This window comes from Saccostrea cucullata, unplaced genomic scaffold (assembly GCF_032062105.1).
Source record: "Saccostrea cucullata isolate Sc308-1 unplaced genomic scaffold, CSIRO_AGI_Scuc_v1 ctg634, whole genome shotgun sequence".
Lineage (NCBI taxonomy): Eukaryota > Metazoa > Mollusca > Bivalvia > Ostreida > Ostreidae > Saccostrea > Saccostrea cuccullata.
The window spans coordinates 281,941-295,790 of NW_026932503.1; the positions used below are offsets into that span (position 1 = coordinate 281,941).

The 13,850-nt window shown below is 32.7% G+C and overlaps 1 protein-coding gene across 1 annotated transcript; it reads right to left on the reverse strand.

Moving 5' to 3' along the window:
• Positions 1-2,232: 2,232 nt before the first annotated feature.
• Positions 2,233-3,636, reverse strand: LOC134235291 (uncharacterized). Its single transcript, XM_062717412.1, has one exon. It carries the CDS (start codon positions 3,634-3,636, stop codon positions 2,233-2,235), a length of 1,404 nt encoding a protein of 467 aa, XP_062573396.1.
• Positions 3,637-13,850: the final 10,214 nt, after the last annotated feature.

Genomic DNA, 13,850 nt, shown 5'->3' on the forward strand with positions numbered 1-13,850 from the left:
GGCAATGACCTATCCATTGACAATACCATGGATTTTGTCTGTTATCAATCAAAAATCTATTTGTTCATGGCCTCACTTTAATTATTTAAAAGTGAAGATAATATTGTCAGTGATCAATCTTTATATTGAGCCAGTTATCAAAACGAGTCATAAATGGTACAGAAACACAAATCTTTGGAAACACCAGGGAAAGACTGTTCTGCAGACCAGTTTTTTTTTTTTTTTGGGGGGGGGGGTGTGGATGGGAGGAATCCTGACCGACACTTCATTAATCTCTATTAAAGTAGGCCAGACTCTAGGGTCAAAAAGACAATTGGTACACGTGAAGTATGAAAGTTCTAGTTTTCAGCAATCAAAAGGTAGAGCCAAGGCTGAAGTTTTTGCTTAAAAACAGCTAGAAAGACAAACGAATGGACAGAGCAAAAGCCATATGTCTCAGAACAGGGGGTATTAAAACATGTGAACTCTCAAAAAATGGTCAAGACGAAATTAGAACAGGGCAAAAACATGGACCTGTGGAAACTGAATTTTTTACTGATATAAAGACACTGAATACAGGCGAAAGGACTTTACTCAGCACTCAGGAACATTGAGAAGCTGTGGTTCTCTATTGTGCCATTATCTTCCGTGACGCAAATTCTTGGTTTTAAACGTCTCATCCAAAATATCGTGGATTGCAATTTTACTGCCTGGTGCTTGGCGAAGGAACAGTCACTGCCTAAGTTAACATCTTATGAAAGTTTTTATGCGGCGCAGCGAAGGAGAATCAAACCTGGGTCTCTTGATCTCAATGCGAGCGTTTCCCACTGGGCGACCTTTACATGTACCAATTCAGGTGCCTAGAAGTAGCATAACAAGGTCTTTACTTTGTCACTTAAACGATATTGTTAAAAGCTCTGTAACTTCAATTACTTGTCAGTAGCCTACTTCGTTTAAAAAAATTGATGGCATTCATAATATAAAGTACTCTTGCGTTATGAATCATTCCAAAGACATAAACAAAATACAGATGAGATTGGAATATAACTTTGTATATCATACAGTTTAAGTGCTGCGTTGATAATAAACATTTAATTCTATAGTCGGTTGAATATCCAAGGGTAATAGGTCTGCTAACAAATGAACACAAATTGTGCTCTGTTCACTCCAAAAGGATGTTGAAAGACTTGGTTTCTAAAGCTCTGTTATCTTTTCAAATATTTTTTTTATGAGAATGAGTTTTTAACTTTGAAAATGAACAATCTCTCGATATGAACATTTCTCAGTTTTGTTTTTATTGAAGAATGGTTTGTCTAGGATGTCAAAAAGTCTCGTCTCTAACTTATTGCAAGAATTATTGCATAAAACGTTAAAAAAAATCATACGTGTTGATGCTACAGATTCTTAGCGGGTGGGGTGATATTTTTAATTTTCTAAAAGTTTGACAAAAATGTCAATCTGGATATACATGTATGCCAGTTAAAACTACTACTAGTATGTGCATTCAAATGGTTAACTCGATTCAGAAAAATCAATACCTGTATGCATAAAGTTTATATTCCAGCATAAAGTATTGAATGGTTAATGACTGGTTTTTATTTATTTTGGAAGTGATAGACATAATTTCAAATTATGGTATTAAAGTATTCAAATAAACAAGAAAATGGGATGTCCACTGACAAAGACCAAGAAGGCTATATATAGTAAAAAGGAAAGTGAATTAATTTTTTAATATAAACATGTATGGTATTGTATGTCACGTTAACAAATTCGTTTATTGAAAACAAATGACGTTTATTGGTCAATCAATACAAAAATACAAAGTGTACAAATCTGCAAACACAGAATAAAACACAAACTGTCGGAAATTCTGGAAATTGGATCAGGTGCCAGGGAGAGGCAAGCATCCCCAGCTGATTTGCATTATACAATTTGCTAACCAAAGTTTATGGCCTTCAACACCCAATTATAAGCTTGGTATTACTTTAACTACCATCTTATCTGAAGAAAATCAAGATTCAGAACTTCAATTAGATTGGCTTTTACATGATAGTTTTCTCACCGGTAAAACAATAGTCGGTTTCTAGTGTGTGTTAACAAGTTTGCCTTGTGACTTAAAATCAACATCTTGATTTGTAAGTGTCCAAGTAATTTACTAATCCAGTCTTTGAATTAGTCGTACAGTCATTTCATGTGCATTGATTGAGCGGTTGAGGATGTCAATTTCCACACAAAAGCGACCTCTGTGGTCTTCTACACTGTGATCTTGTACACGCAGACTTTATTGTCGTGCCACTGCCCCACCCACAACCGCTGCTGGTTGTCCACACACAGGCCCCGGGGTTTTTGCAGGCCGTGCTTCTGGGCTAAGATGATGTAGAGGAAGACGCCATTTTCGTCGATCATCTCTACAGAGGGGTTTGAATAGTAGGAGTTGCAGATCAAGATGTGGCTTTCGTTGTCTGTGCTGATTCCATGCGGCCAGAAACCACCATTGCTGCATTGACGCTTGTAAGAGAAACGGTGTCGTCCATACGTGTCTATGACAACAACCGCGTGTTTGTTGACGTCCGAAATGCAGATGTCGGAGTTTTTGTTCTCGGTCAAGTACAGGGGATATTTCAGTAACGCCTCGCCTTTACTGTCCGAGTGAATGTCGAAGAGAGAACGACCCGTCTTATCAAATCGCCCAATTTTTGCGTATTGATCGGACACTAATCCAACGAAGATGTCTTTGTTCTTTGGCGAGGAAAAGACGCACGTTGGCCTCCACATTCCCGTTTTGAAGATCGTTTGGACCTCCTTGTTGGTCGTGATTTTCTTCACGCATTTGTTGGTCTTGTCGGCGTAGATCAGTTCGCCGTCGATTGTTGCCGAGTGATAACCTTCGTCCCCTCCGTTGGTGACCAGCTTCATCAGACTTTTGCCTTTGACGTCCATCAAAACCAAATTCCCAAAGTTGTCGCTAACCCAAACAAGACCGTCTTCTGTGCATGATATATGATGAGCGCTTTTTACAACTGGCACCGAAATTTCATTGTTAACTGTTTGAGTTTCGGAGGTATCCATTTCTCTGGCACTGGGACTTGAGTGATTTGATGATCGCCCGTTGTTCATAGCTTCGCGAACGCGTATATATTGGTCCAGGTGTGATGCTTTATAAAGTTTCTGGAACATCGTTTTGTCATCTAGTTGAGAGTGCTCGCTTTTGATCTCTGGTAGCAATACCTCTTCCGGTTCAGACTTCCGGTTCCTGTAAAACGAGACCAATTCGTGAGGCGTTCCATTTAAATAATCTTCATATTCGTCCGCTGTTTCGGTCAGTTTTGAAATCTGATTTTGAAGAATGCGTTCTTTCTTTCGTATTTCGCGCAGCGAAGTCCTGCATCTTGGCAGTAGGTCCTTTTTAATTGTAGCTATTTTGTCCTTAACGAAGTCCAAAGCCGTGGAATAAATTGTGGCAAAATCCCCAATGTTGTGACCACTATGCTTTTCCCTCATACAAACTGAACACACGGGTGTTACACACTTATTGCAAAACAATTCCAAGAATTTTCTGTTATGTAGTGGACATCTTTCATTCATCTCTGCGATTTCGGAGTGGTTTAATGGAACAACATAATGTTCATCAGCAGTCCTGTATCTCAAATGCCTCATTTTACATATTTTACACAAATAATAGTTACAATTCTTGCACAGAAATCGTGCAACATTTTCGCAAGATCTGCAGTGCCTTTCTTCCAAAAAATCATCTGATTCCATCGGACACTTTTTAAAGATAAAGGTAAATCTCTGTTAATTTACAAAATGTTTTCAAGTAGATGGACTAAAAAATAAACCTTACTGATTGAATATTTGGAAGATAATAAAGTTAATCTGCGTTTTAAAGTTCAGATAGTCTCGTTTATCTTTTGTGTCTGATGGGCAAAGCGAACTTTTATTGTATTTTGAAGAACCAATCATAGCAGACAATAAATCAATTGATGATGAATAAAACATCGCTCATTTTGCAGGGCAACAAGGGGTGCAATAATATTTGTACATCGTCAATAAATGACGAATTTCCCTATCATTTGAAGCTTCCGCTATTAATCAATAGTAACGTATCATTTAACTGTCTGCGGATGGGTCTCAATTGTTTGCCTTATAATTGTTTTAGAAAACACGACTCTTGTCTGGAAAATACTGACAATAATTATTCTTTTACGATATATGTCTGTCTCTATTTTTCTAACAATGAAAGTATTGAAAAATCTGAATTTAAAACCCAATCTAATTGTAAAATGCGCAGAAATTAATATTTCCACGACAGTTTTCCTTAGATACGCCGTACAAACTACAAATGTACATGTACTTGCTTTTCATCGTCATAACCCAGGGGTTTCCTAATCTTCTATAATTTTGATACCTCAGCAGATTTTGGTAATTCTCAACTCGATATTTAGAGAACAATTGACCAAAATCAGAGAATATTCTCCATGACTTTGGACTTGTCCTGAATTTTCCTAGAGTTTAAAGCTAGCGATAATGTACTAATTGTTCAGAACTTGCATGTTCGACAAGCTTCTCAAAATTTTATTTTTTACTTGTTGTAATGTACATTTTTTTATTTAATAATTCTCTTTTATGGAACTTTTTATTTAATCACGTTGCGTTTGATGACAACAACCCAGCTTTAAAGAAGGTGAAAATTCAACTTTTTACATAACAGATCTGTACTGCATTAATCAGACTCTGCGTTTTTATTCACCAAGTGCACTCAAACAATAATATTTCTATTGATATTTATTTATTATCCATCAAAATCACTTGTTGGGAAAAATCGTTTGTGTTTTATGTGTTTTCCGAATAGGATGCAAAATTTTATGCAAACATGCGACTCGATCATGAACAAAAAAATGAAAATACGCATACTTTGCTCTTTGTGCAGAAATGAATGTCATGTCAGAAAAAGAGACAAAAAATCTCTAAAACAAAAGACAATTGTCAGTTTAACAAGATGCGTTTGTGAAACATATGCCCCCGTACAGCTTATGGCGAGACTCCAAAGGTCAAGATCAAAAGCGTTGGAACCCAAGGTAAGAAAGGTCTAGTTACAAGGAATACACATGTGAAATATGAAAGTTCTAACCGTTCAAAAGTTCTGGCCAAGGTCAAAGTTTTTAAAAACTGGGTAAAATTCTAAGGCCAAGGTCAAAAATATTTACATCCACTATAATTCACAGGTGTATTCACAATGATTACACCTGTAAAGTATGAAGGCCCTAGCTCCAACTGTTCAAAAGTTATGGCCAAAGTTAAAGTGTGTGTGTTTTTTTTTTTTTTGTAAGGTCAAGAGGTCAAATTTGGCGGTACCCAAAGAAAGGTCTTGTCACAAGGAATACACCCGTGAAATATGAAAGTCGTAGCACTAATCACTTATGGGCAAATTTAAAGTTTTTGCAGACAAACAAACAGACAGACAGTGCAGAAACTATATACCCCCGAAACTACGTTTGCGGGGGCATAAAAAGGAGCGGGTCCTTTCTCGCTGTCCTTGTAATATATAAAGTTTTAGGTGTAGGTGAAAATCACTTAATCATTCATTGGCTGATATCACTTATTTATTGATTCATTTTATTGATATCTTTAAGTAGTCAACAAGTAAAAGATACATCAAATTCAGTAGTTTAATTGCCAGTAAATACTTGTAATCAGGTAACCAACCAACCCCCCTCCCTCCCCGAAAATATGCAGATTCATCAATTAAATACGTTTTTGTTCATTAACCTCATTAAGTACTTGTCAATAAAGCTTAACCGTCATTATTCATGTTAATCGATTGATTATGTTAAATGTTATCTTCTGACTCTTGAATTGTTTTAAAGAAGGATAGGTCTGGAAAACATTCATGAAAACAATGTTTTGACGTGATTGCAATCAGGTATCTTCTTGATAAAATACACATGTATTTACATCAGAACTTCCATTTTAGTTCCATTTTACTTCGTCTTTTATCATAATATGAGGCAATCATCATAAATTAGAAAGTTGATATTTTTAGGGGCGGGTGTTTTAAAAGCTAGTCTTTATAATGTATATGAATGAAATATTGACAGTTGGAATATTCCTTGTATTTTTTTTTTTATTTCGTACACTCTGTAAGAACTTTTTTTATGAATACGTTTGTAAATTATACCGATATTCCACGAGACACAGATCTATTTACACTTTTTTTCAAATAAAACTGGCAAAGTAGCTTTTCGGTCATTTTATAAAAGCAATCAGAACATTCGTTTTTGTTACTTCAGTCAAGTCAAGTTAGTCGCTCTTGACTAGTATATGTATCTCACATTATAAATTTAGCATCTACCTCTACCCAGGAGAGTTTCCATTTAAAAATATGATTATACATCCTTCTGAGTTGTCCATTCCATTTTTATTAATATTTATTTTCTGCCTTTTCATGACAGGGAAACGGATCATATTTAAATGTCTGATGCCATAGGATGCGTGCTCAAAATGAAGTAGGATTGTTCTAAAAGATCGAAATTTATGTTGTGAAAAAAAGACAGCCAAGCTATGATTGGAGCTTTGAGCCCAGATGATGAAGTCTTTGCTCTCTTTACAGGTTACACGACTTCATTTTATCAATTTTTGCCCCCCCAAGTAAAAGATTTTCACCTTAATGTATACAATTGCCGAGAACACTGGTTTTCAAAATATCTACCTCAACCCAACCCGTTCCTTTTCAAGCGAGAAGGGAACTTCGTTAATTCAAACTGAGTTTTCTGTCACTTCCTCTTTTGTATATTTTGGGGTAAGGTAACACTTCAATCCAACACCCAACCCCATCCCCAATCTATGTACATCTGAAAAATTTCTTTCGACCCGACATTTATAGTGATGTACCGGGGTATATATATTATACATTAAATCTATGTTAACTGAAGACCATCAATTTTCCGTGTTTAAACTAATGCAATATCACCCCCCCCAATTTTTGATGATCGAATTGAATTTTTTTCCCCTGCACGTGTATATCTCCCAACTAGACTATCTTTCAGTGCATCCTCCTTAAGTTCACTCATCTGAAAAAGTACTCTCACGGATATGATTTTCCAACAGAAGCCTCATTTATAATTAAAAAGCACCCAGTTACAGCACTCCTTGTAGTGTACTTGATAGAAATGGTTATTCAGAAATAAAATATTTAACCCATAGTATAATAATATAAACAATAAATTTTTAACCCATAGTATAATAATAACGGGATAAGAAATGTTATTATTATACTATGGGTTAAAAATTTATTTCACACTTTGTCTTTTCATTTAAAACTGGACCCAAAGTGCCCCTTTTCAAGTCATTTTCTGGATCAGAAAAGGCGCTGATCCAGTAAATTTTTTCAAGGGGGGTCCACCCTAGTATATGTCAAAAAAAAAAATCCAATCCCAGAAATTTCTTGACAAGCAAAAAAAAAAAAAAAAAAAAAAAAAAAAAAAAAAAACCATAAACTCGCCCAAACGTTAAAAACCTATTTCGTGGTGGTGGTGGTGGTGGGTAATCTATGACTTCTACGTGTATTGCCTCAAATCTTTCACTTTTCATACCCATTTCACACATATTCGCGTTTACCGGGGGGGGGGGGGTCAGCGTTTTCCAAGGGGGGCCAATGGTAACTTTTTTCTTGCTTTAGTATATATATTTTTTAACCTTGTAAGTAGGATTGTTCTGAGAGATCCACTCAAAACATTTTCAAAAAAGCATATTTACGGATATTCTTGACCTTTAGATATCTAGAACTATCCCGGTGAAGGACATGTACTTTTTCTTACATCTCTATGTTGTATCTCTAATCTCATCTTTCAAATATTTTATCAAATCTGCAAAGATGTTTCATCTCTTTTTTTAATTTTGTAGAGAAGGATGAAGTCTATTGGCAGCAGAGACCTAATCCTTTTGCGACTATGGTGGCATATTTCTGCCCCTTGTGTGCAAGTTATTTTTCTATCAAATATGTGAAATGCAAATTTGTTGAATGCAACAAAGCTATGTCAACATGCAACATAAATATGTTGACAAAAGAAAATTGCAATAAAATAAAAATCATCTGCTTTTTTCATAAATCTCAAATATTGCCCACATGTGACATCCAACATGCTAAATGCTACTTATTTATGTTAACATGCAAGATAAATATGTTGACATGCAACTTAGACATGTTAACATGCAACTTATTTATGTTGACATACAACTTATTTATGTTAACATGCAACTTATATATATGGAAAAAACTTGGTTATGTTGACATGCGAGAGCTATTTGACATGCAATATAAGTTGCATGTGAACATAAATATTCCATGTTTACATAAATAAGTTGCATGTCAACATATTATCTCGCATGAAGGAAGTTGCATGTCAAATAACTAAGTTGCATGTCGACATAAATATGTCCTGTCAACATATATAAGTTTTTCCTAAGAATTTGCATTGAAGAATAGGTAGCTCTACATGTTAGATGTCACAAAATATTTGAGATTTTTGAAGATTTTTTTATAATATTTATTTGATTGCAATTTTCTTATATAACATATTTATGTTGCATGTTGAATAACTATCTTCATGTCAAATTTTTGTGTACTTTATAAAAAATAACTTGCACACAAGGGGCAGAAATATGCCACCATATGCGACACATCTTAAAACAAGTAAACTTATATTCAGTTATGAAGATTAAAAAAAAATTTCGTGTAGTGTAATTTCTCTGAACTTCAGCTACGATACCATCCAGATATTTCGGTTGGTAATAGGTTAAAAACGTCAGAACTTGGTTTGACTTTTTCCCAATTACATTATCTACATTCTAGATGAATTTAATCACTTTTTTATATAAAAAAAATGTCAACAAACTCGACATTTATGAAATCTCTACAGAATCTAGACAGCCATATACTTTTCTAAATTTTCTACCAAATCTAAACTTTACATTTCTGAAATTCTTACAGACTCTCAGATCAACCTCAGTAGACATCAAACCTATACTTTTCTAAAATATCTACAGTCTCTAGACCTATATGTGTATGTACAGGTACTATAGTATTTCTCAATTTTAATCTCTTCAGACTCCAAACCGTTACATTTCTAAAATCTCTAAAGAATTTGGAACATTCTCTACAGACTTAAAATCTGCCTAAAATCTCTAAAGATTTCTTGATAAAAATTTACAAAATTGAGACCAATCTCTACAAACTCCTAAAATCTTAAACAATACAAGCAATGTTTTATGAAGAGGAAGACTTTGTTTCTGTTCTAAACTGACATTGTGTGTTTTCTCTGCATCTGAATCAAAAATAGATGTGATATCTCTTGATGTGAGTAATTCTCTACTGTTCCTAATTTTAATTTTTCTCTCCATTTGTATCATTGAAATTGGACATATTTACTGACTGATAGACATTTTATTGCATGTCTTTGTCAGTAGATCTCTAACTTTTCTCTCTAGTTCTACCAAAAAAGAGATCTATTTTTATTGATAGTACATATTTCATTCTTCATTCAAGTTCATTGATTATCTCTTCATCTGTATCAAAAAGAAATCTGGACTGACTGGTAGACATTTCATTGTCTACTGTAGTATTTGTAACATAACATTACATCTGAATCAAAGAGATGAAACCCCCCCCCCCCCTTGATTTTTTGCCAAGTGGTAATTTTAAGACTCTCCAAATTTTGTAAGGGGGATAAAACGTTTCCTGAGAATAAGTATTTGTACGTCTAACTTAAATATGTATTGAATCAGGGACCTGTATACTAACTATATATAATTTAATATATAGGTCCCTGATTGAAAATTTCTCACACAATTGATTCACCTTCACTATATAATTACTTTGTGTGATGAATAGGATTTCTTATTTTTATATATCTTATATATGAAATGTAACATGCGAGGTTAAATTTAATGAGGTTTGGTTTGGCTGTGTTGGCTATATAACTTGGTGCCATTTTGTTAACTAAATCTTATGAAGGGAACTAAAATTTAATTAATTGTTTTATACCCAAAAACAGGATTTTCTTTGTCAGAAAATTCATTCTAACTCTTCAGAAATGCTGCAAATCCATTCAATTATAAGGCTAAAGAGATTTTGATTTCTTTATTGACAGCATGGATATTATTATGTATTGATTATCTCTCCATCTGTATAAAAAAAAATTTTCCACAATGGTAGATTTTTTACATGTGTGTGTAATCTTTTCTGAGAGTGTATCAAAAAGAGGACACAACCCTGGAACCCCCCTTTCAAAATTTGCTTTACCCCTGCACAAATGGCTTTTCATTCATTCTAATTACAATACCATTCCTATCTTCTTGGCAAAATTACACAAAGTAACAATTCCAGGAAAAGACACAAAACAATAAAATCAGGAAAATAAGCAGATAGATTTATTTCACTGCATCTCAGAAAACAGAATCTGGCTTTATTAAATTAAATGCTCTAATTAATTTAACTACAACAATCACAGAAATCAAAATTGCACTTAAACATCTCATAAATTATCAAATATCTACATAATATTCTCTTTATTTCTGACAAAAAATTCTTTTTTCTGGCTCAAATCATGCAAAATTCTTCTATTTAGAACTAAAAAATAATGAATTACCAATGAGTTGATATGAGTCGAGATACATTTTCAACATTCTCTGAAACATTCTTTGTAATATGTCTCATTTTATCAACAAAAAAAAATCATGTTGTTTTACCACATGTCATCAAAAATCACCTCCCTGAACTACTAGATGTTTTTTAAAATCTTATAGCAAAAGTATGAAATACAGTTCTGTACATGTAGTACATATCAATAGTACATGACTTTAATACATTTGATCAAATACAGAACAGCTGTCATGGGGTCATGCTTGACTAGTACACCCACACTACCTCACTAGTTCTGGAAGATTATCAAAAAAATTTAAAACAGTATTAAACTGCCTTAAATTAAAATATTTAAATAAATTTAAAAAAAGAGGTTTTGAAATAGAAGCTTTCTCATTTAGCTTTTCATTGAATTATCTCTTTCATTTATTCATCTCATTTTTTATCAGTATTTTTTTATCAGTATAAGCAAATTTAATATCAAATTTTTAGAGCAAAATAAAGTCAAAATATTTAAGAATAAATAATCATTTAATCAATTTGAAGCCATAAACTAAACACAAAGTTTTCACAATATTAACATTAAAAATATAGCTCAAGTGATATGGTTTACATATATGAAATAAGTACAATGTATTTGGTACACAAATTTAATTTGGTCACTCTGCAGATTTCAACAATTTTAAATAAAGTCATGACAAATTGTATGAATCTCTTTCAAAAGATAGAAAGAATGGGAAAGCTGTACATTTCCTCAAATTACAAAAAAGGCCATCAACTTTTGCAGCTAACCACATTCTTCATTACCAGTGATAGACATTCTCTTTCATGTCTCAATGCTTGAAATATCAGCCCACATTCTTTGTTTCATTTTAAAACCAAATACTCTGGAAGGCAATGAAATTGGAGAATTTTGTTTTTCCCAAATATAACATTATATTTTCAAGGAAGATAAACAGGAAATTTTAAGATATATCAGTTAAATGTTATGCTACAATAAAACATTACAGTCAATGCAGGAAAAACATGAAGCAATAGAATTAATATTACATGTAATGCATTGAAAACATAACACATATAATGCAATAAAATACTTTTTACATACATAATTTATTGTGTAAAACTAGATATTTTCATGTGATAAACTACAGTGTTGTCATGCTTAAATTCTCAAATGTATGATTGATTTTTACTTCATCTCAGTGAACTTTACTTGGCTTATAAATTTCTAAATACAGATTGTCATTTATAAAAAAAAAAATCCTTTAAAAAATTATTCTAATGGAAAATGGTTAATGAGTCATTTTTATTACCTTGTAGTCTAAAATTAAATTATTAAAAACAAAGTTTTTTTTTTTGACATGAACAGAATGGTCATAGCTATGTTTGCCTTGCAGAAACCTAAAATGGATTTTATCACTAGTGTATTTAAAAACATAAATAAAAAAAAAAGATTGTCAGATAGAACCAAGAAAGTTAAAATAAAATTCAGAGACTTTGAGAAATTCATTTCCACAGTCCGCCGAAACATGGCTGAAAAATTGCCGACTCGGCGTTAAACAATATTCAATCAATCAATCATTTCCACAGATATGGACTTATACATGTGCATACATTGTATATTTTTAAATTTTTAAATTTTTGTTTGGTTACACATGTACTTCATAAAGTCAGGATATAAATGTAACCTAGTGTACAAGTAATTTATAGTCCAGCTATTTTTAATCAACAAACTGTAAAGCACAGTATCAAATCCTATCATTTTTAAACCATTTTTCTCAAGAGAATTTCTTTGACGGTCAAGCCTTGTTAAAAAAGTGGTGTTATACCCAAAGATAAAATGGCTGGGAATTCCAACTCATTTTGACATAGCCATATCTGAGATAACAGTGTTTAAGATATTGCATTCAACTGTAATTTGATAACAAAAATACTTTCATCTATGTCTCAAATTCATTCAATTAGGCATTGGAAGCTAAATATTTAATACAATATTGTAAAAATGATAGAAAAAGTGCAATGCAAGTCCAAAAAAAAAATCAATTCTTTTATTTGTGTATAGTTCATATTTTTGCTGTCAAACAGACAAGCAACCGAGCACCAAGCTTTTGAATGAAAAATAATAATTCAATAGATAATCCATACATCATGTGTGTTATAAAACTGACTAGGGGATATGGAATAAATTCCATAAATGATAATTATTAAAAATAAAAATGTTAAATTATTGCTGGCATGCTTTTACAACAAGAGGCCCACGGGCCTTATAGGTCACCTGAGCATCATGCAACAACTTTCAAATGATTGAATTTGTTTCATGTTTTGTTACACATGTAGGCATTCACAATTTTAAAGCCACATAACTGTTATAAATGTAAAACCTAGGAGCAGAGTGAAGATTTTCAAAGATTTAATGCATTTTCCAGTTATATTTAATCAGCAAACTGCCATAAAAGCACAATTTTGGTATCAATAACTATGTACTTAGTCAGTTTTTTAAAACCTAGGAGCAGAGAAGAAGATTTTCAAAGATTTAAGATTTTCACTATATAATCAATAGAGCCCCGCCCTCAAGCCCTGTTACAATTTTAAGTGGTGTTATAACTATTTACTTAAGTTTATTTAAAACCTAGGAACAGAGAAAGAAATGATTTAATACATTTTCACTATATAAACAATAGAGCCCTGCCCTAACACCAGAACCCCTGAACCTGGGGCCATGAATTTCACAATTTTGGTGAAGGCACTCCTCATCATAATTATTTACTGAATTAGTGTATTTTGTAATTAGATATTTAAAAAAAAAAACCAATACAACAACTCTCTCATCTATGAAATGTCTCAAATTCATTCAATTAGGCATTGGAAACTAAATATTTAATATAATATTGTAAAAATAATAGAAAAAGTGCAATGCAAGTCCAAAAAATAAGATCAATTTTTTTTCTGTGTATAGTTCATATTTATGCTGTCAATCAGACAAGCAACCGAGCACCAAGCTTTTGAATGAAAAATAATAATTCAATAGATACCGGTAATCCATACATCATTTGTGTTATAAAACCGACTAGGGGGCATGGAATAAATTCTATAAATGATAATCAATTATTAAAAATAAAAATGTTAAATTATTGCTGGCATGCTTTAACAAAAATACTGAGTATATATACCTAAAATAATATACTTAATCCCTACAAAATTCTTTGATTTGGTTAAAACATGTAGATATATC

Excerpts from the sequence above, each read along its gene's own strand:
- LOC134235291 (XM_062717412.1), bottom strand. The coding sequence starts at position 3,636 with ATGAGGCATTTGAGATACAGGACTGCTGATGAACATTATGTTGTTCCA.